The sequence below is a fragment of the Carcharhinus amblyrhynchos genome, chromosome 14 (genome assembly GCF_965287045.1).
Source record: "Carcharhinus amblyrhynchos chromosome 14, sCarAmb.v2.hapA, whole genome shotgun sequence".
In the NCBI taxonomy this organism is placed as follows: domain Eukaryota; kingdom Metazoa; phylum Chordata; class Chondrichthyes; order Carcharhiniformes; family Carcharhinidae; genus Carcharhinus; species Carcharhinus amblyrhynchos.
The window spans coordinates 7,166,669-7,189,477 of NC_137337.1; the positions used below are offsets into that span (position 1 = coordinate 7,166,669).

Here is a 22,809-nt window from a genome sequence, read left to right on the forward strand (position 1 = left end):
TTCACCACCCTTTGAGTGAAGAAGTTCCTCCTCAACTCCGTTCTAAACCGCCCCCCTTTTATCTTGAGGCTGTGCCCCCTAGTCCTACTGTCTTTTTTGAGCGGGAAGAGTCTTTCCACCTCTATCCTATCCATCCCATTCATCATCTTATACGTCTCAATGAGATCTCCCCTCATTCTTCTAAACTCTAACGAGTACAAGCCAAGTTTATTCAGCCTCTCCTCATAGCTCAACCCCCTCAACTCCGGTATCAGCCTAGTAAACCTCCTCTGCACTCCCTCCAAGGCCAAAATATCTTTGCGCAGGTGCGGCGCCCAAAACTGCACACAGTACTCCAGCTGCGGCCTCACCAATGCCCTATACAGCTGCAGCAAGACCTCCCTACTTTTATATTCAATCCCCCTCGCTATGAAGGCCAGCATCCCATTCGCCTTCCTGACCACCTGCTGCACCTGCAAGCTGGGTTTTTGCGACTCATGCACAAGGACCCCGAGGTCCCTCTGCACCGTCGCCTGCTGCAGTTTTTCGCCCCGTAAGTAATAGTCCTTCCTACCATTCTTCCTACCAAAGTGGACCACCTCACACTTGCCAACATTAAATTCCATTTGCCATTTCCTGGCCCATTCGTCCAGCCTATCTAGATCCTTCTGTAGACTCTCCACACCCTCCGCACAATTTGCCGTTCCCCCAATCTTGGTGTCATCAGCAAATTTCGACACCCTACACTCGGTTCCCTCCTCCAGATCATCTATATAAATGGTAGAAAGCTGAGGCCCCAGCACCGACCCCTGGGGCACTCCACTAGTCACCATCCGCCAATCCGAATAGCACCCGTTGACCCCCACTCTCTGCCTCCTATTTGACAACCAATCCTCTATCCACGCTAACACCCTACCCCCAACTCCATGTCCCTCGACCTTCTGCAATAACCTCTTGTGAGGTACTTTGTCAAACGCCTTCTGAAAATCTAGAAAGACCACATCCACCGGCTCTGCTCTATCCACCGCCCTAGACACATCCTCATAGAACTCCAGTAAATTTGTCAGACACGACTTTAATGAAACCGTGTTGCGTCTGCTCTATCAAGCAATTCCCTTCAAGATGCCTCGCAATTTCCTCCTTAATGACAGATTCTAACATTTTACCTACCACAGACGTTAAACTAACCGGCCTATAGTTCCCCGCCTTTTGCCTGGCACCCTTCTTAAATAACGGCGTAACATTAGCCGTTTTCCAATCATCCGGCACTTCCCCGGAATCCAGCGACGTCTGGAAAATGACGTCTGGAAAATAAAGGTAAAGCTGAAGCATTTGCCACAGTCATCAGCCAGAAGTACCAAATGGATGATCCATTTTAGCCTCCTCTGAACATGAGCCACACTCACCATCAGTTAGAGCTGGACGAGAGAGCTTGTGTCTCTATAAATACACACAAAGGTCTCTATCAATAGATAAGTCCACCATTTGCATTTTATTGGCTTGTGCCATCTTTCAGCGAATTATGGAGAGTTTGCTGCAGGATTTGCCCAGAGTTGTCTTTCATTTGGATGACGTCCTAATAACAGGGTTCACCAAGGAGAAACATTTGAATGATATTTAAAAATGTTCCAGACAGCAGCAGTGTGATTTTAAGAAGAGAGAAGTGCATCTTCCAGGCAAATGAGGTGGCTTATCTTGGTTATCAGATTGATGATTAAGAGTTGCACCCAATGGAAGGCAAAGTGGAAGCGATTAAGGAGGCACCAGCCCCTTGGAACTACTCAGAACTCAGATCCTTCCTTGGAATGCTTATCTATTATGGTGGGAGCCTTCTCAAGAGCAGTCCTACTGCCTGACCCAATCGTGTCAGCAAGTGGTGGTGTTGTTTGTCCACGGGATGAAGAGGCTGATAAGCCAGTGGCAGTCCAACGTGCACATCACGGGATGTGGGTATTGCTGACAAGGCCAGCATTTGTTGGTCAGCCCTAATTGCCCTTGAGAAGGTATTGATGTGTCTTGTATCCACAGGATAGAACAGCCTTGCTCTCTGTCTGCTTAACTACCTATTTGTCCCATTATAAATAAGCGACTACATGTAGAATCATAGAATCCCTACAGTGTAGAAAAAGGCCATTCGGCCCATTGAGCCTGCACTGACAACAATCCCACCCAAGCTGTATCCCTGTAACCCCATGTATTTAACCTGCTAATGTTCCTGGCACTAGGGGGCAGTTTAGCATGGCCAATCCATTTAACGTACATATCTTTTGGACTGTGGGAGGAAACTGGAGCACACGCAGGAAACCCAGGCAGGTGTGGGGAGAACATGCAAACTCCACACAGATAGTCACCCATGGCTGGAATTGAACCTGGGTCCTTGGTGCTGTGAGGCATCAGTGCTATCCACTGTGCCGCCTGTATATTGCGAACTTGTCAAGGTAAACCTGCCATGTTGTAATTATACCCTTTCACCATTGCAGATGCGGCTGGGAGGCTATTATCACAGGATGTTAAGATTGTAAAATACACCAACTTACTTAATTGTAATAGTAGATTTTCAATTTTCTTCTCTTCACTTGTTCAACAATTTTCTGGACATGAAGACTTTCTTGGCATCTTATTAATAGGGTTGGAAAGTTAGAATCATAGAATCCCTACAGTGCAGAAAGAGACCATTTGGTCTATCAAGCCTACACCGACCACAATCTCATCCAGGCCCTATCCCCATAACCCCATATATTTACCCTACTAATCCCCCTAATACTAAAGGGCAATTTTTTAGCATGACCAATCCATCTAACCTGCATCTCATTCTACCCACTTGTTTGCAGGCTGCAGTGTTCTTATGGCGGACTCATCGAGTGACTCAGACACGTGCCTTCGTAATTTTTCCAGGCGGCGAGGTCCTCTGAAGGCGACAGCTAAGAGAAGGAGCAGAATGCACAATGCTGGTGATGTGTCTGCTAAAATAGACACATTAGCAAGCACTTTACAGGTATTGTGTTGGGTTTAAAAACAAAACTCCTCATCTTGACTCATTAAACTTGGCACTTGGTGTTGTGTTACCTGCAGTGTTTGCCTGAAATTAAAAATGCAAAGGCACCACTTGTGGGGGATGAGAGAAATGGTTGTATAAATCTCTATTTGGTATTGTCAACTTTTGGACATTACTGGAGCTATCAGTGTGCTGGATCAGCAACAATAACTGCAGCAAGACCTGCCTGTGACCTCCCTAAAATTGTGAAAAATGTAAATTAGTTGTATATTAATTTAAGTACGGGACTGATTTGTAGTTAATGGAAATGTATAAAAGAAATGGATTAGGATTTTTTTTTGGAAATTGAGTTATGGATGTCAAAAGGAGTCTCAGCATGCTCCCAATAGGTCTGTTGAGTGAAGTGGTTCCCTTTCTGGAGAGATTGAGTACTACATAAGACAAGTGAAATTTGTATTTAGGAGTCTTGAGCCGATTATTGAGAGCTTGCAATGTTGTTAGGGATAAAATTCCTCATTCATGTCAATACTTTTACAATTATCTTTTTAATATCTCAGTATGCAACTGACTTGCTCTAATAAACAACTACTACATGATTATCCTGTTTAAAATATTGTGAAGAATTTCAGCTAACTAATTCTAGTGCCTCTGACACAGCCCAACTGAGATGATGAGGAATTCAATGTGACAGATTTGGAGTTGTGTCTAATTGAGGCAGTATTCTCCAATGATGCTGATAAAGAGGTTGTGTTTTTCTTAAAGTGGATTCTTATGTCCATTTTTAAAAGATTGAGTTCTGCTTTAGCAATGATTTCTGGTTGAAGAGTTTAGGACTTTTTTTCTTGAAATTTTTTGAAAATTTGAAGTTGAATGCATTTCAGGATACCAGTCGAGACCTCACGAGTGTTGATCGGATGCTGGGGCAGTATAGAGGCTACACCAACGAACAAATGGATGCAGTGGCACAGGTATGTACTTGCAAACGATAAATCATCTTTATAAGAATTGTAACTCTTGCTTCCCCTTCCTCTGTTCCCCTCTATCAGTCAGTGTCAAATATTGACCAGTGCAAATGGATCAACAATCTGCTCTGAAGGTCCTGCTGTCTGTTAGTGAGAAGACTACTCTTGTATGGGGTAGTCATTTAATTTTTTCTTTAATTATCCCTAGCTATCCCACCCTCCTCTGGTACTGTTTCCTTATTTGCTTCATCTTATGAGGTGCTTTTACATTAGCACAATGGAGTTGAAGGCAAATACATGCTTACTATAGCAAAGAAAACCTGACCTTCATTGTCCCAGCATTGTCTGAGAAGGCAGGGGGTGGTGGAATGTGGCATGTCTTTTTAAGCTTGGATCTTGTTAGCAGCTGCCTGATGCACTGGCTTCACTTTGGGTCTACTCCAGCGTTTGCAGAATTAATGGCATCAAAGCCTACCCAATTAAAAAATCCCAGGTTGGCCCTGATCTGTGATTACCTAATGTTGTATGTTTTGGAGAAAGCTGGAACCTGGAGTTGTGTTTAGTTTTGTGTTGACCTGGAGGAGGGAACCGAGTGTAGGGTGTCGAAATTTGCTGATGACGCCAAGATTGGGGGAACGGCAAATTGTGCGGAGGGTGTGGAGAGTCTGCAGAAGGATCTAGATAGGCTGGGCAAATGGGCCAGGAAATGGCAAATGGAATTTAATGTTGGCAAGTGCGAGGTGGTCCACTTTGGTAGGAATAATGGTAGGAAGGATTATTACTTACGTGGAGAAAAACTGCAGCAGGCGACGGTGCAGAGGGACCTCGGGGTCCTTGTGCATGAGTCGCAAAAGCCCAGCTTGCAGGTGCAGCAGGTGGTCAGAAAGGCAAATGGGATGCTGGCCTTCATAGCGAGGGGGATTGAATATAAAAGTAGGGAGGTCTTGCTGCGGCTGTACAGGGCATTGGTGAGGCCGCAGCTGGAGTACTGTGTGCAGTTTTGGGCACCGCACCTGCGCAAAGATATTTTGGCCTTGGAGGGAGTGCAGAGGAGGTTTACTAGGCTGATGCCGGAGTTGAGGAGGTTGAGCTATGAGGAGAGGCTGAATAAACTGGGCTTGTACTCGTTAGAGTTTAGAAGAATGAGGGGAGATCTCATTGAGACGTATAAGATGATGAATGGGATGGATAGGATAGAGGTGGAGAGACTCTTCCCGCTCAGAAAGGACAGTAGGACTAGGGGGCACAGCCTCAAGATAAAGGGGGGGCGGTTTAGAACGGAGTTGAGGAGGAACTTCTTCACTCAAAGGATGGTGAATCTCTGGAATTCTCTGCCCGTTGAAGTGGTGGAAGCTACCTCGCTAAACATTTTTAAGACGTGGGTTGATGGGTTTTTGATAAGAGAGGGGATTAAGGGTTATGGGGAGAGGGCGGGAATGTGGAACTGAGTCACGACAGATCAGCCATGATCTTATTGAATGGCGGGGCAGGCTCGAAGGGCTAGATGGCCTACTCCTGCTCCTATTTCTTATGTTCTTATGTTCTTATAGAGGGGTTGGTGTATGGTCAGTTAAAGTAAACCAGCGAGAGCAGTGGCTGGTACCATACGGTTCTCCCAGGACTTTTGTTTTGACAAAGTAAGCGTTCTTCTGGGATAGGCCCAATTTGGGTTGAGAATATTGTGAGGAATTTTTGAGAGCAAATCCACCGCAGTGGAAAATTTGAATTGTAAAAGATTCTTGGGCGGCACGGTGGCTCAGTACTGCCTCACAGTGCCAGGGGCCTGGATTCAATTCTGGCTTAGGTCACTGTCTGTGTGAAGTTTGCGCATTCTCACTGTATTACAGTGACTTTCCTCCACATGTTCTGGTTTCGTCCCGCAGTCCAAAGATGTGTGGGTAAGGTTGATTGGCAATGTTAAATTGCCCCTTAGTGTCAGGGGGACTAGCTAGGGTAAATGCATGGGGTTATGGGGATAGAGGCTGGGTGGGATTGTGGTTGGTGCAGTCTCAATGGGCTGAATGGCCTGTTTCTGCACCGTAGGATTCTATGATCTATGAAATGATTCATTTTGGTAGGAAGAACATGGAGAGAAAATGGAAAACAAAGGATACAACTCTCAAGGGAAGGGGCTGCAAGAGCAAAGGGACCTGGGTGTATATGTGCATAATTCACTGAAGGTGTTAGGGCAGGTTGAGAAACTGGGTCATAAAACATACATATGCCTGTGCTGTAATATTAGGGGCATGGAATACAAGAATAAAAGGTTACGTTGAACTCGTGTCAGACAGTAGCCTCAATTGGAATATTGCATCTGGGTGTCGCACATTAGGAAAAATCTGATGATATTGGAGACAATGCAGAAAAGATTAATGAGAATGGTTCTAGAGAAGAGAAACTTCAGTTTTGAGATAGATTGGAGAAGTTAGGACTGTTTTTGTTGGAGAAAAGAACGCCAAAAGGGAATTTAACAGTGGCAAACAAAAGGATGAGCGTCTGGACACAGTACTTAAGGAGAAACTGTTGCCATTGACAACAATAGGCTACAGATTTAAGGTAATTTGCAGAAGAGGTAAAAGAGAAATGAGAAAAACGTTTTCATGCAGTGTGTGGTTAAGGTCTGGAATGCGCTGCCTGAAAGTGTGGTGGACTGAGGTTTAATTGAGGTATTCAACAGGGAATTAGAAATAGTTCAGAGAAGGTTTACTAGACTAATACCAGGAATGGGTGGGTTGTCTTATGAGGAAAGGTTGGAGAAGCTGGGTTTATATTCCCTAGAGTTTAGAAGATTAAGAGGCAACTTGATTTAAACCTTTAAGATTCTGAGGAGTATTGACAGGATGGATATGGTAAGGATGTTTCCTCTTGCTGGAGATCTAGAACTAGGGGTCAGTGTTTAAAAATAAGAGTGGCTCATAGAGGGCTGAGAGTCTTTGGAACTTTCTTCCTCAAAAAACAATGGAAGCAGAGTTTTTGAATATTTTTAAGGCAGAGCTAGATAGATTCTTTACTAACAAGGGAGTGAAATGTTATTGAGGGTAGGCAGGAATGTGGGGTTGAAGTTAAAATCAGATCAACCATGGCAGAGCAGGCTTGAGGGGCTGAATGGCCTACCTCTGCTTCAAATCGTATGTTTGTGTCTGAAAAGGAAGAATGTGAGGGATTATAGGGATCAGACAAAGAGAATTATATTATAAACTGCTCATTTGGAAAGCGGGGGCTGAATGGCTTCTTTCTGTGCTGTAAAAATGTGATTTTGCTGGAGCCTGTTCTTCAGTGTACTTCAGCATCAGCAGAGCCCAGCAAGCAGAGACTTGTGAAACCTGATGTGGGTATCTGCTTCCTCATCGCAAATGGAGCCAGTGAGTTTTATAACTGCAGGATAGACGGCTTTGATTAGTGGTAATTGATGGTAAGTGGTAATTGAAGCAGAGATCTGGGTATCCTCTAAGAGAAGGTGGGTCATTGCTTGAACTGGAAGGAGACATGGGGCTATGTGGGAGAAAACAGGACAGTGGTGATAGGTTTTAGTGATGATGGATGGAAAATGTTGTCATGGAATCAAAAGAAGTTATACAGCATTGAAAGAGGCCAATCGCTCCATCTGGTCTCTGGTAGCTCTTTGAAAGAGAGAGTTAATTTGCTCTAATATCTCAATCCAGCTTTAAATTGAGAGACAAAAAAAAGAAACAAGCATCAAATAAAGTGGAATCTGAATGGAAGACAGTAACAAGAGATACAAAAACAGCATACAGAAACATCACGAGGAAGGAGATGGGAAGACAGATTATAGAGGCAAAGAGTATGAAACCTATTGCTGAATTGCAATGGTGAACAAACAGAAGTGTCAAGCAGGCAAAGTGATACCAGATCAATTTCCACAGATAGTTTGGTGGTTGAGATCCAGGGTGTGACTGATGTACAGTCTCAATACCCAGGTTACTTTCAAGATAGCCAAACTCTGTAGCTGCAGGTGATAGGTTTTGCATTGCTCCAGTAAATATGTCATCTGAGATCTAGCAGGTGTTCCCAGGGCAGTAACCTGGAGTGGAAAACCTGCAGCTACAGAGTTTGGCTATCTTGAGAGTAACCTGGGTATTGAGACTGTACATCGGTCACGCCCTACATCTCAATCACCAAACTGTGGAAATTGATCTGGTATCACTTTGCCTGCTTGACGCTTCTGTTTGTTCACCATTGCAAGTCAGCAATAGGTTTCATTCTCTTTGCCTCTATAATGCGTCCTCCCATCTCCTTCCTCGTGATGTTTCTGTATGCCGTTTTTGTATCTCTTGTTAGTGTCTATCATTCAGATTCCACTTTATTTAATGCTTGTTCCTTTTTTTGTCTCTCAATTTAAAGCTGGATTGAGATATTAGAGCAAATTAACTCTCTCTTTCAAAGAGCTACCAGAGACCAGATGGACCGATTGGCCTCTTTTGATGCTGTATCATTTTTTTTGATTCCATGACAGCATTTTCCATCTATATGCAGATTAAAATCGAATCTATTAGATCCATTAGCTGCTGCTATATACTCGTAAACATATTTGAATTTCGGTGTTACGCTGCCCTGCCCCCTTGTGTTTTTTTTATTTTTCTGTTTTGGTATCATACCAGTATTTAATAAACAAAAAGAGAATATGCAGAAAGCTTTCTGACCCTGTGTGCAGGAAGACCACTTAAATTATGAAAGATTCCATTGTGTCGTGGTTCTCATATTTTGTGGCTGAGTTAAAAATGTTATGGACTGCCTTTGCTTGGCAGTTGGCCACAGCAGTGTGAGGGAGGTCAAACCTCAGTATAAAGAGCGAACCTACATCACACCACCCTGCATTTGAAGAAAATACTTTTGTGAACTGGCACAGTTCATTTGGTCTCAAGGATTAGGCATTTTTTTGATGAAGCACTCCTTGCCTTTTTTTATATAGTACATCCCTTTGTTTTGCAGAATAAAATGTCTTCTGAATCCATTATACCCAGTTTTGATGGACATTCTGGTAACTTTTATTCCTTAAAGACATTGTCTGTGTTGTGCCATTTAACAGCATAAACAAATTCTTAAGCAAGAAATTAATTGGTCCTGAAGTGGCATTGATTATGTTGTAACCTTAGTTTTGTCACAAATGCACTTTTACAGATGCATCATAGAAAACATTCTTTTTGGTTGTATCACAGCTTGGTATGGGCTCCTGCTCTGCCCAAGACTGCAAGGATCTACAAAAGGTCATGAATGTAGCCCAATCCATCACGCAAACCAACCTCCCAACCATTAACTCTGTCTACACTTCCCGCTACCTTGGCAAAGCAGCCAGCATAATTAAGGACCCCACGCACCTTGGACATTCTCTCTTCCACCTTCTTCCTTCGGGAAAAAGGTACAAAAATTTGAGGTCATGTGCCAACTGACTCATGAACAGCTTCTTCCCTGCTGCTGTCAGACTTTTGAATGGATTTGCCTTGCATTAAGTTGATCTTTCTCTACACCCTAGCTATGATTGTAACACTATATTCTGCACTCGCTCTCATTTCCTTCTCTATGAATGGTATGCTTTGTATAGCGTGCAAGAAACAATACATCTGACAATAATAAATCAAATCAAAATAGGGAAAGGCTACTGAATGCTACCTAGACTACTGAAATTCTACCAAAATTTTCCGTTTTGCTTTTTTGGAAATTTGAAGCTACGAGATGATTTGGAACAATCCATTGATGAGTTGCGAAGTCAGCGATTGAGCAGGCATTCTGGACGCTCCATGCCTTCTCTTCATACAAGTGATCTTCAAGGTAGCTCAGCAACAGGTAAGAAATTTCAAGTCCTTTTTTTTTTTGGAACCTTTATTTATCTTTGAATGCTGTACAACTTTTAGAGCATTCTAACCGCTAGTTGAACGTGCATGATGGAGTAAACCTTGCCTGATTTTGTGCTTTCAGAAAGTCGTCGATACCGTCCTACCTCACCCCTGAGGGACCCTGGAGGGTACCTCGGGACAGACCGTAGAAGATCCAGATCTGCCACTGTGAGATTTGTAGATGACCTGGAGCCACTCAATCAAGTATGTTAAAATGTAGAATAGTTAAACACTGATTAAAATCTATCCATCTACAAAATCTTTCTGTAGAAATCTAGACATCCTGACCTGGCATGATTCAGGATGGTGCCGGAGCGTGGCAACTACTTGCGAGCTGTCCCCAGCATGCCCTCTAATTCTATCTTTTACTCTCGTTCTATCCTTTAAAAACTGTACTCTTATAAACTCTCTACTCGCTAGCTGTGACTGTAACATTGCATTCTGCACCTTTCCTTCTCCCTAATGTACTCTATGAATGGTATGCTTTGTCTGTATAGCATGCAAGAAGCAATACTTTTCACTGTATCAATACCTATGACAATAATAAATCAAATCAAATCTCAGCAACTTTTTGCCTCTGTTTTCTCTTGATTCAGTGCTTTTAATTTTCTTCAACTTGGTACTACACTTGTTCTACCTCAGCATCCAGGGCCCCAAGCATTTTGTCTTAGTTGAATAGCGATTTGTGTGCCCTCCTTTCCATTTAGTATGCTGTGTTCACTACTCGCATTGTGGTCTGCTGTCCTCTTGGAACAGAATGTAGACTGAGTGACAGCTCTGTGGGCAACCCCCATTCAGTATAATTAGAACCATAAGTTTCCTGTCATGTGCCGGTTTAATCATACTGACCTCTTAGTGCCCGGCTTGCTGCAGTCCTCTAATGAAGCTTGAAGAACTGCACCTCCTCTTTTGATTCCCCACTTTACAGCCTTCTGGACTCAACATCAGCTTCAATAATTTCACATCAGACCCCATCTTTTTGGATGGCAGCTGCTGATGGTTCTGCTTTTCCTGTTTAAGTCTCCAGATCCAAATTTTGTTTCTTTACTTGTCCCATTTAACATCTCCCTCTGCCTTGCACCATCATATCTTTTGTTATTTAATCTCTGCTGCATTGTGACATACTAGAAACTTCTATTTCTTCCCCCACCTCTTCTCCCTCCCTCCTGTATTTGTAAAAATCCTGCTTATTAACTCTGTTTGTCTCCACAGATGCTGTCAGACCTGTTGAGTATTTATTTCCAGCATTTTCTGTTTTTATTTTAGATTTCTAGCATTCACAGCATTTATTATGCACAATTGTAGAGTCTTTAGCCACTTTATACAGTCAGATATGACAGTTACATTTGCGAGTAAATAATTTATCTGTTAAGATTCCCATCTTCATGTCTATATTGTGAGTTGTCTCATATTCAATATTTGGATTATTGCAGACTTTATTCGTGGGGCAGCATGTGGCACTGCTGCTTCATTGCCAGGGACTTGGGTTCAATTCCAGCTTCGGATCACTGTCGGTGTGGAGTTTGCATATTCTCCCCGTGTCTGCGTGGGTTTCCTCTGGATGCTCCAGTTTCATAAGAACATAAGAAATAAGAAATAGGAGCAGGAGTAGGCCATCTAGCCCTTCGAGCCTGCCCCGCCATTCAATAAGATCGTGGCTGATCTGTCGTGGCTCAGTTCCACTTTCCCGCCCTCTCCCCATAACCCTTAATCCCCTCTCTTATCAAGAACCCATCAACCCGCTTCTTAAAAATATTTAGCGAGGCAGCCTCCACCACTTCAACGGGCAGAGAATTCCAGAGATTCACCACCCTTTGAGTGAAGAAGTTCTTCCTCAACTCCGTTCTAAACCGCCTCCCCCTTATCTTGAGGCTGTGCCCCCTAGTCCTACTGTCTTTTTTGAGCGGGAAGAGTCTCTCCACCTCTATCCTATCCATCCCATTTATCATCTTATACGTCTCAATGAGATCTCCCCTCATTCTTCTAAACTCTAACGAGTACAAGCCTAGTTTATTCAGCCTCTCCTCATAGCTCAATCCCCTCAACTCCGGTATCAGCCTAGTAAACCTCCAGGGCCAAAATATCCTTGCGCAGGTGCGGCGCCCAAAACTGCACACAGTACTCCAGCTGCGGCCTCACCAATGCCCTATACAGCTGCAGCAAGACCTCCCTACTTTTATATTCAATCCCCCTCGCTGTGCGGGTTAGGTTGATTGGTCATGCTAAATTGTCCCTTGGTGTCAGGGGACTTGTAGAGTCAATATGTTGGGTTGAGGGGATGGGACCTGGGTGAGCTTGTGGTTGGTGTGGACTTGATGGACCAAATGGCCTCCTCCTGCACTGTAGGGATTGTGTGAAGTAGGCTTACGTTAACATTGCAGTGAAGTTACTGTGAAAATCCCCTAGTTGCCACACTCTGCCTGTTCTGAAACATTCTGAGGTTCTGTAAGGCAATATAGAAATTCAAGTTATGGATAAGTGAAACAGGGAAGGAACAACACTTGTCTGTTTTGTGTTAAGAATTGGAAATTGTGGAAATGCTCTGCAGGTCAGGTAGCATCTGTGAGAGAGAGAAACAGTTGAGGCTTCAGGTTGATGACCTTCCGTCAGAATGGCTGGCATGGTGGCACAGTGGTTAGCACTGCTGCCTCACAGCGCCAGGGACCCGGGTTCGATTCCCGGCTTGGGTCACTGTATGTGTGGAATTTGCATGTTTTCCCCGTGTCTGCATGGGCTTTGTCCCACAGTCCAAAGATGTATGGGTTACATTGATTGGCCATACTAAATTGCTCTTAGTGACAGGGGCACCAGCTAGAGTAAATGCATGGAGTTATGGGAATAAGGCTGGGTGGGATTGTGCTCGGTGCAGACTCGATAATCCGAATGGCCTCCTCCTGCACTATAGGATTCTATAACTTGGATCATCACTGTGAAACGTTGGCCCTGTTTCTCCTTCTACAGATAACTGCAAATCCTCAGCATTTCCAGGTTTCTTCTGTTTTTATTTTAGATTTACACCATCTGCAGTGTTTTGCTCTTGTGCTTGCATCTTTTGATTGCTTGGCTTGGTGATAGTATTTGCACTTCAGTTAAAAGGTTATGGTTTTGCCGCACAGATATCTAAACAGGTGTCTCAATTCAGTATTCGTTCTCCACTTTAAGTGCTCCTTTCAAATGGGATGTTGAACCGATGCTTTGTCTACTTGTTCAGGTGCGAGATATCCAGGGCTTCTGGTCCCTGCCCTGTGCCTTGGACTTTGCCTTGTGACTGCCCTTTTGATAGCTATAGCGTAAGAAAGGCTATTGAGTTCCATCTTTTACCCTTAAGGGAATGTGCAGAATGGAATCTATTAAATTGTGGCAGATTGTGTCTGAGCTTTTTAGACTTTAGTTACTAGGTTGTGCCCAGGTGGGAGAATGTGCACAGCTATTGGCAAATATAAACTTAGCACTCTCCATACATTTGAATTTTTTAGTAGTTTGATTTAAACACACTGATTAAAGCATATCAATGAGTTTCTACATTTGTCAGACACCTAACTAATCAAAATCAAAAGTAAGCCTAGTCTCTCCTACACATGTTTAGGAATCAGCAGCATCCACTGTCACTCCTCAATTCAATGGGGATTCCCATTTCCTTCCAGCTTCTGTGCAGCACCAGACAGAAATCAGCATCTGGACAGAATGTTCCTGATTCTATGTTTTTTTTTAAAAGCAGCAATGAAAGAGCAACCAATCTTACTTTAACATCAGAAATAATTCTGTATTTGATAGTGTTTAACTACGATCCAAATAAAACTTTTGTCTTTTCCTGCAGGTACACACATTACATCAGTCACTAAGAGATCTAAGGAGCGACCAGTTGCGTCTTGGAGATGAATTTGATGAGGAAATAGTAAAAAGGAATAGGTATAGATTCTTTTATCTTTTTTCTCCCCCCCCTTGGGTACCCTTTAGTAAGAATGCATGCTTGAGAAGCTAGAGTTGGTAGTCTCCGCGCAATTATTGACTAGTCCAAACTGTTGTGGATTAGAATTGCAATTTAGGGTGTATGTATTTCATCCTACAGCCTCCTTTCACCATTGGCCATGCAAAATGTCCATCTTTACAGTGCACCGCCTCCCATCTCATTTGGACAGCCGATTGGATGATTCTTGCCCATTATTCTAATCAACGTTTTGTCCTTTTCTTCAATATTTCCTTAATTAATCAGCATAAATGTTCAAAGAAGGTTGAAGCACACAGATTTTCTTAATGCACTCTCTCTGGATGCTCACAGCAATGTCCTGGAGTTTAGTCTTTAATTCATGGAGTGGGGTCTTAATTTGTTGGAATTGCTGTTGGGTTGCTGGTTCCTTGTGACAGTGTGCCCTTGAGAAAGTTGCCTGGAGCTTGGTTCAGCATCAGGGGGCCGGCTCGACATGCAACAATCTGAATTTTCCTGGCCGCCGTGAAGCTGTAAAAATTCAGCACAGCTTGTTCAGCTGTTCACAGCAGGTTGTGTTGAATGCATTGAGTAAATCTGATGTTTTTTGATGGTCAACCTTGTTGTCCCTTTCTCTTGGTTCAGTCCTGGTGACACCCACAAATGGGATCAATCTCCTCTGGCAAGACTGAGGCAGGAAGTGATCATTAGTTTTGCGTTGAGAAGTCAAGCCTGTGGGCTTGGTGTGAAGGAGGGGTGGATTTCGGGTTTCTTGTCAAGTTTGCCTTCGAAGTAGACGAAATGTAAATCTGTTTTCAAAAACAGGACTGATGTGGAGACACGAAAAGCTGTGAACTCTTTATCAGAGAAACTCCGAGACATGTCCAGAACAGAAACGGTAAGTTTCTAGAAGTTTGTTTGGTTAAAATATAATTTTTCTTAGATTGACAAGGAGCAAAGCAGACGATCATACTGTGTTGTAGAAGTGATTTTGATGTATTTGTTTACCCAAAGTAAGTAAGTGTTCTTTCATTCACCCCAATATTATTACTTTTTTAATATTTTGAAATTGAACATAAGGCAGCTCTCTACAGGGAGTGTAACAGACAGGTTTCACAACGTGTTTAGATGCATTGGCCATGTTAAGTTCTCCCTCTGCGTACCCAAACAGGCACTGGAGTGTGGCAACTGGGAGATTTTCATAGTAACTTCATTGCACTGTTAATGTAAGCCTGCTGATGACACTAATAAACTTTAAATAAATCTTCAAGGATGAAGAGTGATCATGGGTGGAAGAGTGCTTGGCGCTGGAATTCCAACCGCCTGTGCAAGACAAAAGTATCTTGGTGGAATAACAGAAGCTTTTCTGCCTTTAATTACATGTTAAAGAGGATGATTGGAACGTAAACAAAGCCACATGTTTGCCACATGAATAACTCCTTCAAGAACTACTTTAATCCCTTTTGCCTAGGTGTTAAATGTTGTTGTTCCATTGTTGTTATTTTTGGTAGCTGTCTTTTTAGGACTACCTGGATTGCTCATGCGATAAATCTCAAGCAATACGAGTCAAAAGATACCAGATAATTCTAATTAACTTTAGATCCTCATCAAAGAGCTATTTGGAAATTCTCCATCTCTCTAACTGAGGAAATGAATTTGGCACGCTGGGGAAAAAATATATAAATTACAGTAATGTAACCTCTATCAGTCCCCCAGATAAACTGCTGATTGAACGCCTTAACTACTTGCCAAGTGTCTGAGAAAGTCAGCCTAGAAAACCGTTAACTGTCATTTCTTTATTAACAGCCATATAAAAATGCAATTACTGTTGTAATTTTGAACTGTGAGAATCTGCAATGTATTGAAGCAGATAAGAACTTGAGGATTTAATCTGCAGTTATGAAGGCAGTTCAACTTATTCTGTTATCATTCTCAGACTGCTGGTGTTGTTGGTATGGCTGGCATTCATTGCTTGCCCCAGTGCTCTGACTGGGTGATGGCAGGCTCTCTTCTCTCGCAGTTTGGCGGGCCTCCCTCAGGGATTCTTGGATTTGCTTCCAGGAGGTCGGCACGATGCATCTCAGCCTGTCATTCTTTGTTTAACGATGCCTAATTAATTCTAAAATCAAGTGTTTATTGCTTGCTGTTGGAACACCTAATTAAGGCAAGAGATAAATTGATTCCCGATTGAGAAGGTGTTTGAAATTTTGAAGGATATTTGCAAGATTGAATTTAAAGCCTCTTCAAGCTCATTACAGGTTTGGGGGAAGCAGAAACCACTGTTAACTGTTGGTAGGACTTAAGGACGTGCAGCTTGTTGTACAAATAACTAAAGATAGCAAATTCAGCATTCCAGAGGGTTGGTAGTTCTTATCTCTTTCCTGAATTTGCAAGGTCAGGATTTTTTGGATGACTGGGTTTTCCAGCTGCCCTGCAACCATTTAATGGCCCAAGAGGAGGTTGGTGGAGAGGCCAGGGAGAGGGAGTACCCATTGGTGGGGGTGTGGGGTGGGAGGGGGGACAGCAGATCCTGTGTTCTGGGGGAAGCGGGGCAGGACGACCTTATGGATGGTGGGAGGTTGGTTTGCGCTTGTATTGATGGAGGCACCCTCACTACCCAAGCCTGAGCCAGGGGCTTTTCTGGACCTGGACCTGAACTCCTCCCGTCAGCCTGAAAATTGTGGTCTTGCGTGAAAGGGCCCTTGAGTGGCATTAATTAGCCAGTTAAGGGTCTCGATTGGGGTGCGAGTGGGCTGGCCTAGGCCTTGCCTCTCCCACTGTAAAATTGTGACGTGATTGGGACAAGTGGGAACCCAGTGGAATATCATTTGAAGAATTTTATTCTCCCTCCCCACCGCCCTGCGGGGGCTCGTAAATTCCTGCCTGTGGAGTACCAAAAGAACCCATGGAAGTGAGAAGGCCATTCAATTCCCTGGAGCTGTACCCACTATTCACTTAGTTAATGGCTGATCGGAATCTTTACTCCATTTGCTGCTCTTGGTCCCTTTACCCTTATCTAGCAAAACATTATCTTTCTTTGCTTTGAAAGTTTCAGTTGATGGTCACCTTTTTGTGGGGAGAGCCACATTTTGCTTGAATGTTCTTGTTACATTTTAAAGTTATCCTCCCTCGTTCTGGACTCCAGCATTGGAGGAACTAGTTTCTCTCTATCTCAGATTCTTGTGCGCCTTCTTTAAAAGAGACATCCAATTAGCCTACTCTCCGCTCCTTTTCTGTAGCCTTGTAAATTTTTTTCTTTTGAAGGATATATCCATACCTTTTGAAAGTTACTAATGAGATTGTTTCACAAACCGTATTCCATTTCATACTTCAATGCGTTTAAAAAATCTAATTTACCCCCTCCGTTGCCAGTTATCTTAAACTATGTTCGCTGATTACTGATCCTCCTTCCTTTGGAAATAATTCAGCCATTATCAAAATATTTCACAGTTTCAGCACCAAAGTCTCTCCCTAACCTTCTCCTCCCAAAGGAGAACCGCTCTCGCTTCTCTACATAATTGCCTCTGCTAAAACCAGACTTGCATTTTTAGCATCTATCTGCATTGATTAAAGTTTGAGCTGATTTTTTGTGAAGTAAAGAGACATCCAAGGCACTTTTCATTGCTGCTTTGTTCTTAAGTCTTCCAACAAAAGTACCGTTCCAGTATTGAGTGAAGATTAAGGAGAACATCACAATGCTAGAGGAAAGCATGTCCTAAAGGAGTCACGGACAGAATCTATTTGGTTAGAGGTGAAACAATAGCGATACCCATTGTAATACTGGGTGTTTTCAAAAGGCTGGTGGGTGGAATATACAGGGAAAGATTTACTGGGAAAATAGAGGTGCAAAGCAGTAATAATGGGTGACTTTTAACTATCCCAATGTAGCCTGAGATAATAATAGTGTAAAGACCCAAGAAGAGCAAGAGTTTCTGAAGTGTCTTCAGAAAAATTTTCTTTATCTGTATGCTTCAGTCCAGCAGGGAATAAGGTATTATTGAACCTGGTTCTGTGAAATGAGGTGGCCAATGTGAATCAGATGTTTGCTGGGGAAGATTTAGGAGACAGTGATCATATCATATAAAGCTTTGGTGAAAAATTGAGATTAAAAATTAATTATTTGGGGCAGGGCCAATTTTAATGGGGTGGGAACAGATCCGGCAAATTAGAATTAAAGATTGGCAGGTAAAGATGTGATTGAACGATGGGCTGTCTTTAATTTAAAAAGAGAGATAGTTCAGGTATAGTTGAGGTACTTTCCAATGTGGGTAAAAGGTAGGCTAACCAAATCTAGATCTCCCTGGGTGACGAAAGAAATGGAGAGTAGGATGAGGTTGAAAAAGGGTCAACATGACAAATGTAAAGTTGATGACACATGTGAACTAGGCGGAATATAGAATGTTCAGAGTGGAATTGGGGAAAAAATGTGAAGCAGAGAGAGAGTGTGGGAAGAGACTGGCAATTAACATAAAAGCAAATCTTAGGACTGGATTTTTGAGGTGGTTAGCTTGAGCTGGGCAATTTCCTGACTTGCTAGACTTGTCTTGCTATAAATCTTCACTGTGGAGGTGGGGTGAGATTCAATTGGACCCACTGACCCTGGAAGCAAATCATAGAATCCCTACAGTGCAGTAGGAGGCTATTCAACCCATCATGTCTGCACTGATGACAATCCCACCCAGATCCTAGCCCTGTATTCCGCACATGTTGACCCTGCTAGGGTCCTTGACATTAAGGGACAATTTAGCATGGCCAGTCAACCTAACCCACACATCTTTGGACTGTGGGAGGAAACTGGAGCACTGGGAGGAAACCCATACAGGCACAGGGAGAACATGCAAACTCCACACATACAGTGACCTGAGGCTGGAATTGAACCTGAGTCCCTGGCACTGTGAGGCAGCAGTTCTAACCACTTTGCCACTGTGCTGCCCCGGTGTGGATTTATTAAAGGCAAATCCAGTTTAACTAACTTGATTGAGTTTTTTTGGATAGATTTCCAGTTTACTCTTCCAAGTCCCGTACCTGTATTAATATTAACGTTACTCTTGTGGGATGGTGAAATTTAATGCAGAGAAATGTGAAGTGTTACATTTTAGCAGGGGAAAACAAGAATAAAGGGTACAATTCTAAAGGAATAGAAGGTCCTCGGGGCGTATGTGTGTATAAGCTGCTGAAGGTGGCAAGACAGGTTGAGAAAGTGGTTAGTGTAACATTCTGGGTGTTATCAATAAATGTGTAGTATACAAAAGCAGGAAAGTTGCTATGAACCTTTATAAAGTTCAACTTCAGTTGTAATGTTGTGTCCAGTTCTGGGCAAGTTTAGGGAATAGGGGGGTTAGTTATCTAGAGTGTGATGCAGAGTAACATCAATGGCGTGAGTTCAATGCCTCTACTGACTGTGGCAGTTCATGGTAGTCAATCCCCTTGCCTTGTGGAATGATGCTTCATACGTAAGCTATATAACCAATTGTCTCTCTGATAGAAAGAGACGTCCATGGTGCCTTGTGGCCCTTGGCTAATTGCCTTGCTTTACTAAAGGGAGGATGTGAATGCATTAGAGAATTAATAGAAGTGTTCAAAATCATGGGGGATATCGCCAAGAGTCCAGATTTTGAGCACCGCAATTAAAGTTTGTCTTACAGGAGAATTGAGAATCAGAAGAGTCCAACTTAAGGTGAATGAGAAAGGAACCAAAGTTGACATGAGGAAAAACCTTTTTATACAGCAAGTGGTTCGGACCAGGCTTGCACTGCCTGTGTGTACGCTGGAGGTAAATTCAGCCATGGCTTTCAAAAGATAATTGGATAATTATTCTGAAGAGGAAAAAATAATGCCGTACTGTGGGGAAAAGGCAGTGTGTTGGACTAGCTGAGTTGCCTTTGTAGAGCTGGCATGGGCATGATGAACTGAATGGCCTCCTGCACTGTGACTGTTCTGTATAGCTCTCTGCTGCCATCAAGTGAGAGAAAGAAAGTATTGCGGTTTTATATTACTTTACACTTCTGGAATATAAGGGCATTTTATGCTGATTTTTCCAGGATCAATTCTGTGTGAGAATATTTAATAGTTTGATGTTGTAGTTTGTGTAGTTAAGCATGTGTGCGATAAAAAGAATATATGTATCTCCATAATCACTGCTTCCAAGAATGTATCAGTGAATGAGGGGCGTATCAGACTTGCGTTGTTGATCCTCTAAAAGAAGTAGGTGACAAAACGATCACTTAGATAATTAGAATAGTTGATGTGAATCTGTTCCCCTTCCTTATCTCTTCACTTGTATGCTAATGATCCATTTTAGCCATTTTTTTCTGTTCTATGTTCCATGAATTTCGTTATGGATATTTCCCATCTTTCTAAGTTTACTCTAATTAATCTTGTACCTGTGTTAATACTGACATTACTCTTGTGCTATGATACCAAATCAAATGATACAAGTTAGCAGAGCCCAAATAGTCTTTTTTATTAGGGTGTTGTAGTTGATATCTGATGCAGTAAGTAACCTGACAGTGACCTGAATGGCACTGCATGTTTGCCTTTCCCTTTACGTCCTTGGACCGTCTATTCCACTTTTTGGATGTTGAAGCTTTTCTGATTGTATTGTGGCTTGCCATCTTTCTTGCTGAATTAATAACTCCTCTGAAGCACCTAGCACAATGGTAAGTGCTGCTGCCTCACAGAGCCAGGGACCCAGATTCGATTCCTGGCTTGGGTCACTGTCTGTGTAAGTGCACGTTCTTGCCTTGTCGGCGGGGGTTTCCTCCGGGTGCTCCGGTTTTCTCCCTGGTTAGGTGCATTGGCCATGCTAAATTCTCCCTCAATGCACCTGAACAGGCGCCAGAGTGTAATGACTAGGGGATTTTCACAGTAACTTCATTGCAGTGTTAATGTAAACCCACTTGTGACACTAATAAATAAATAAACTTTGAGATGGCAGGCAGTCAAGGTTGGCGCTTACTGCCCTTGGGTTGTTACTAATTTTCACCCATGTTGCTCTTACTATTTCTTTTACAATTGCGAATATCAACCTCTTCTGCAGTGGATGTCTTGACCTTGACTAAATGTGATTCCTCCTCCTCCTCCCATCTGAAAACACCTGTTTTGTCCAGTCTCCTGCCTATCCTACACTGGCAGTCAGGTTGGAGACTGCAAAGATCTCCAGTCTGTGCATTCGATGGAAACTGAGGGGCAGGCATTGTGTTCGCGAAGTGTTGGTACCAAATGAGAATCGCTTCTGATTAATTTTCTGGCACGGTAATAACTGGCCTTTGGCCAGCATTAAATACAAAGTGAAATTTTCCTGGTCCCTTACTTAACGTGCTCTGCACTTTCTGTACAAAGGTTTCAGAAAGAGTTGAAAGACGCCTGCAGGAGATTGAAAAAGAAATGCGGACTGAACGTGAATTAGCAGAACGTCGGCAGGACCAGCTTGGACATATCGCAGTACAACTGAAGGAGGTAAGACATCTTCTCCAACATGTTTTTGGAGGTTTTAATCATTGGTCTCTGGGTCTTCCATAAAAGTAACTGATAGTTCTAGTTATTTTAGTTTCAAGTAAACTTGAGAATCTCCAGGCAAGACTGTGGGGAAAGGGTTGAAGTGCCAAGGGCCACCAGCGTGGAAACTAGGAAATAAAGGCTAATCTTTTCACTCCGAAGGGGAACGTGGAATGAGTTACGGTGACGTTTTCTTAAAGGAGACATTAGAGAAGGATATTTTGAAGTGAAAACTGGTGGCAACTGGTGGGATGTGTGTCACACCCAACTTTCCTTTCCATTGCCTTCATGGACATGAAGGTTTGGTGATGTGTAAACCAAAGCCTGCACACCATGGCACCATGTTGAACATCCTGCCCAAAATTGGATTCCGGAAGCATTAGATGGATTCTTCCCTAAACTGGGGGATTGAAAGATATCAGGTGTAAAAGAATATTCCAACTTGCTGCCATTTCCATGATAACTGAATTTGTTTAGCCTTTTTGAAAAGGATTGCTTCTTATTTTTCATTATGCCTATTTTCTCTTGTCCTGGGTAATGCTGCCGTTGTATTCCACTCTCTATTGAGAATTAAGATCAAACTGCTTGTTCTTTTTTCTCTTCTGAATCTTTCATTAGATGTGACAAGGTCAGCATTTGTTGCCCTTCCCTAATTGCCCTTGAATTGAGTGACTTGCTGGACCATTTCAGAAAGGGGCGGGGGGGGGGGTGATTAAGAGTCAACCACATTGCTGGAGTCACATGTAGACCAGACCAGGTAAGGACTGCAGATTTCCTTCCCTAAAGGACATTAGCAAACTCAATGTGTTTTTATGACAATTCACAATGGTTTCATGGCCACCATTAGACTTTTAATTCAAGATTTTGTGATCATAAATATTAAGAACCTAAATAAAATCGGTGTCCTTTAACCCAGTGCCTTTCAAAGCCTCAGGATACCCAAAGCCATTACATTTGAGGCACACTGACTGTTGGGTAGACAAAATCAGCCATTGGTTTGTGCGCATTGTGGTCCCACAAAGAACATTGTGATGAATGAATTGTCAATCAAAGCTGAGGGATACACTTGTTGGACACGAAAACCCCTCACTCCTGTAGGATGTGTCATGGAATATATTGTGTTCCGGCGAGCACTGCCTCTGATAATCTCATGGCCGTAGCCTTGAGAAGAACAGACCGTAGATATTTTGGCAGCTGCATAAATTCTGAATTTTGATTTTCAATTTTTAAAATAAGTTAGATGTTTTTGTTTTCCAGATGCTGCTACAGGATTTATCCCACTTTTAAACAGCTTTATTGAAAACACAAGATTACAGGCCAAGTCCAGGTTAAAAACAGGAATATACCCTGTATCGAATTGATATAGATGTTCTTGGGATGTTGGTCATGCCCCCATTGCCGAGATAGCGATCAGATTCAGTATGTGAAATAACTCCTCAGAAGCCGGTGAACCTTCATCAGATTCCCATTACTTACAGTAAAAAGTCTCACAATACCAGGTTAAAGTCCAGTAGATTTATTTGGAATCACAAGCTTTCAGTGACTCATCTGACGAAGGAGCAGCGCTCTGAAAGCTTGTGATTCCAACTAAACCTGTTG

At 42.8% G+C, this 22,809-nt stretch overlaps 1 protein-coding gene across 5 annotated transcripts in view; it reads left to right on the forward strand.

Moving 5' to 3' along the window:
* cep128 (centrosomal protein 128) overlaps positions 1–22,809 on the forward strand; it is a 299,878-nt gene that overhangs the window by 3,606 nt on the left and 273,463 nt on the right. For all 5 annotated transcript variants that reach the window (XM_080202221.1, XM_080202225.1, XM_080202224.1 and 2 more), the window contains exons 2-8: positions 2,811–2,974; positions 3,856–3,942; positions 9,621–9,738; positions 9,871–9,992; positions 13,606–13,697; positions 14,539–14,611; positions 21,055–21,171. In XM_080202221.1, coding sequence (XP_080058347.1) covers positions 2,825–2,974; positions 3,856–3,942; positions 9,621–9,738; positions 9,871–9,992; positions 13,606–13,697; positions 14,539–14,611; positions 21,055–21,171 — 759 coding nt within the window. In that variant the 5' untranslated portion in view covers positions 2,811–2,824. The remainder of the gene's footprint in view (positions 1–2,810; positions 2,975–3,855; positions 3,943–9,620; positions 9,739–9,870; positions 9,993–13,605; positions 13,698–14,538; positions 14,612–21,054; positions 21,172–22,809) is intronic.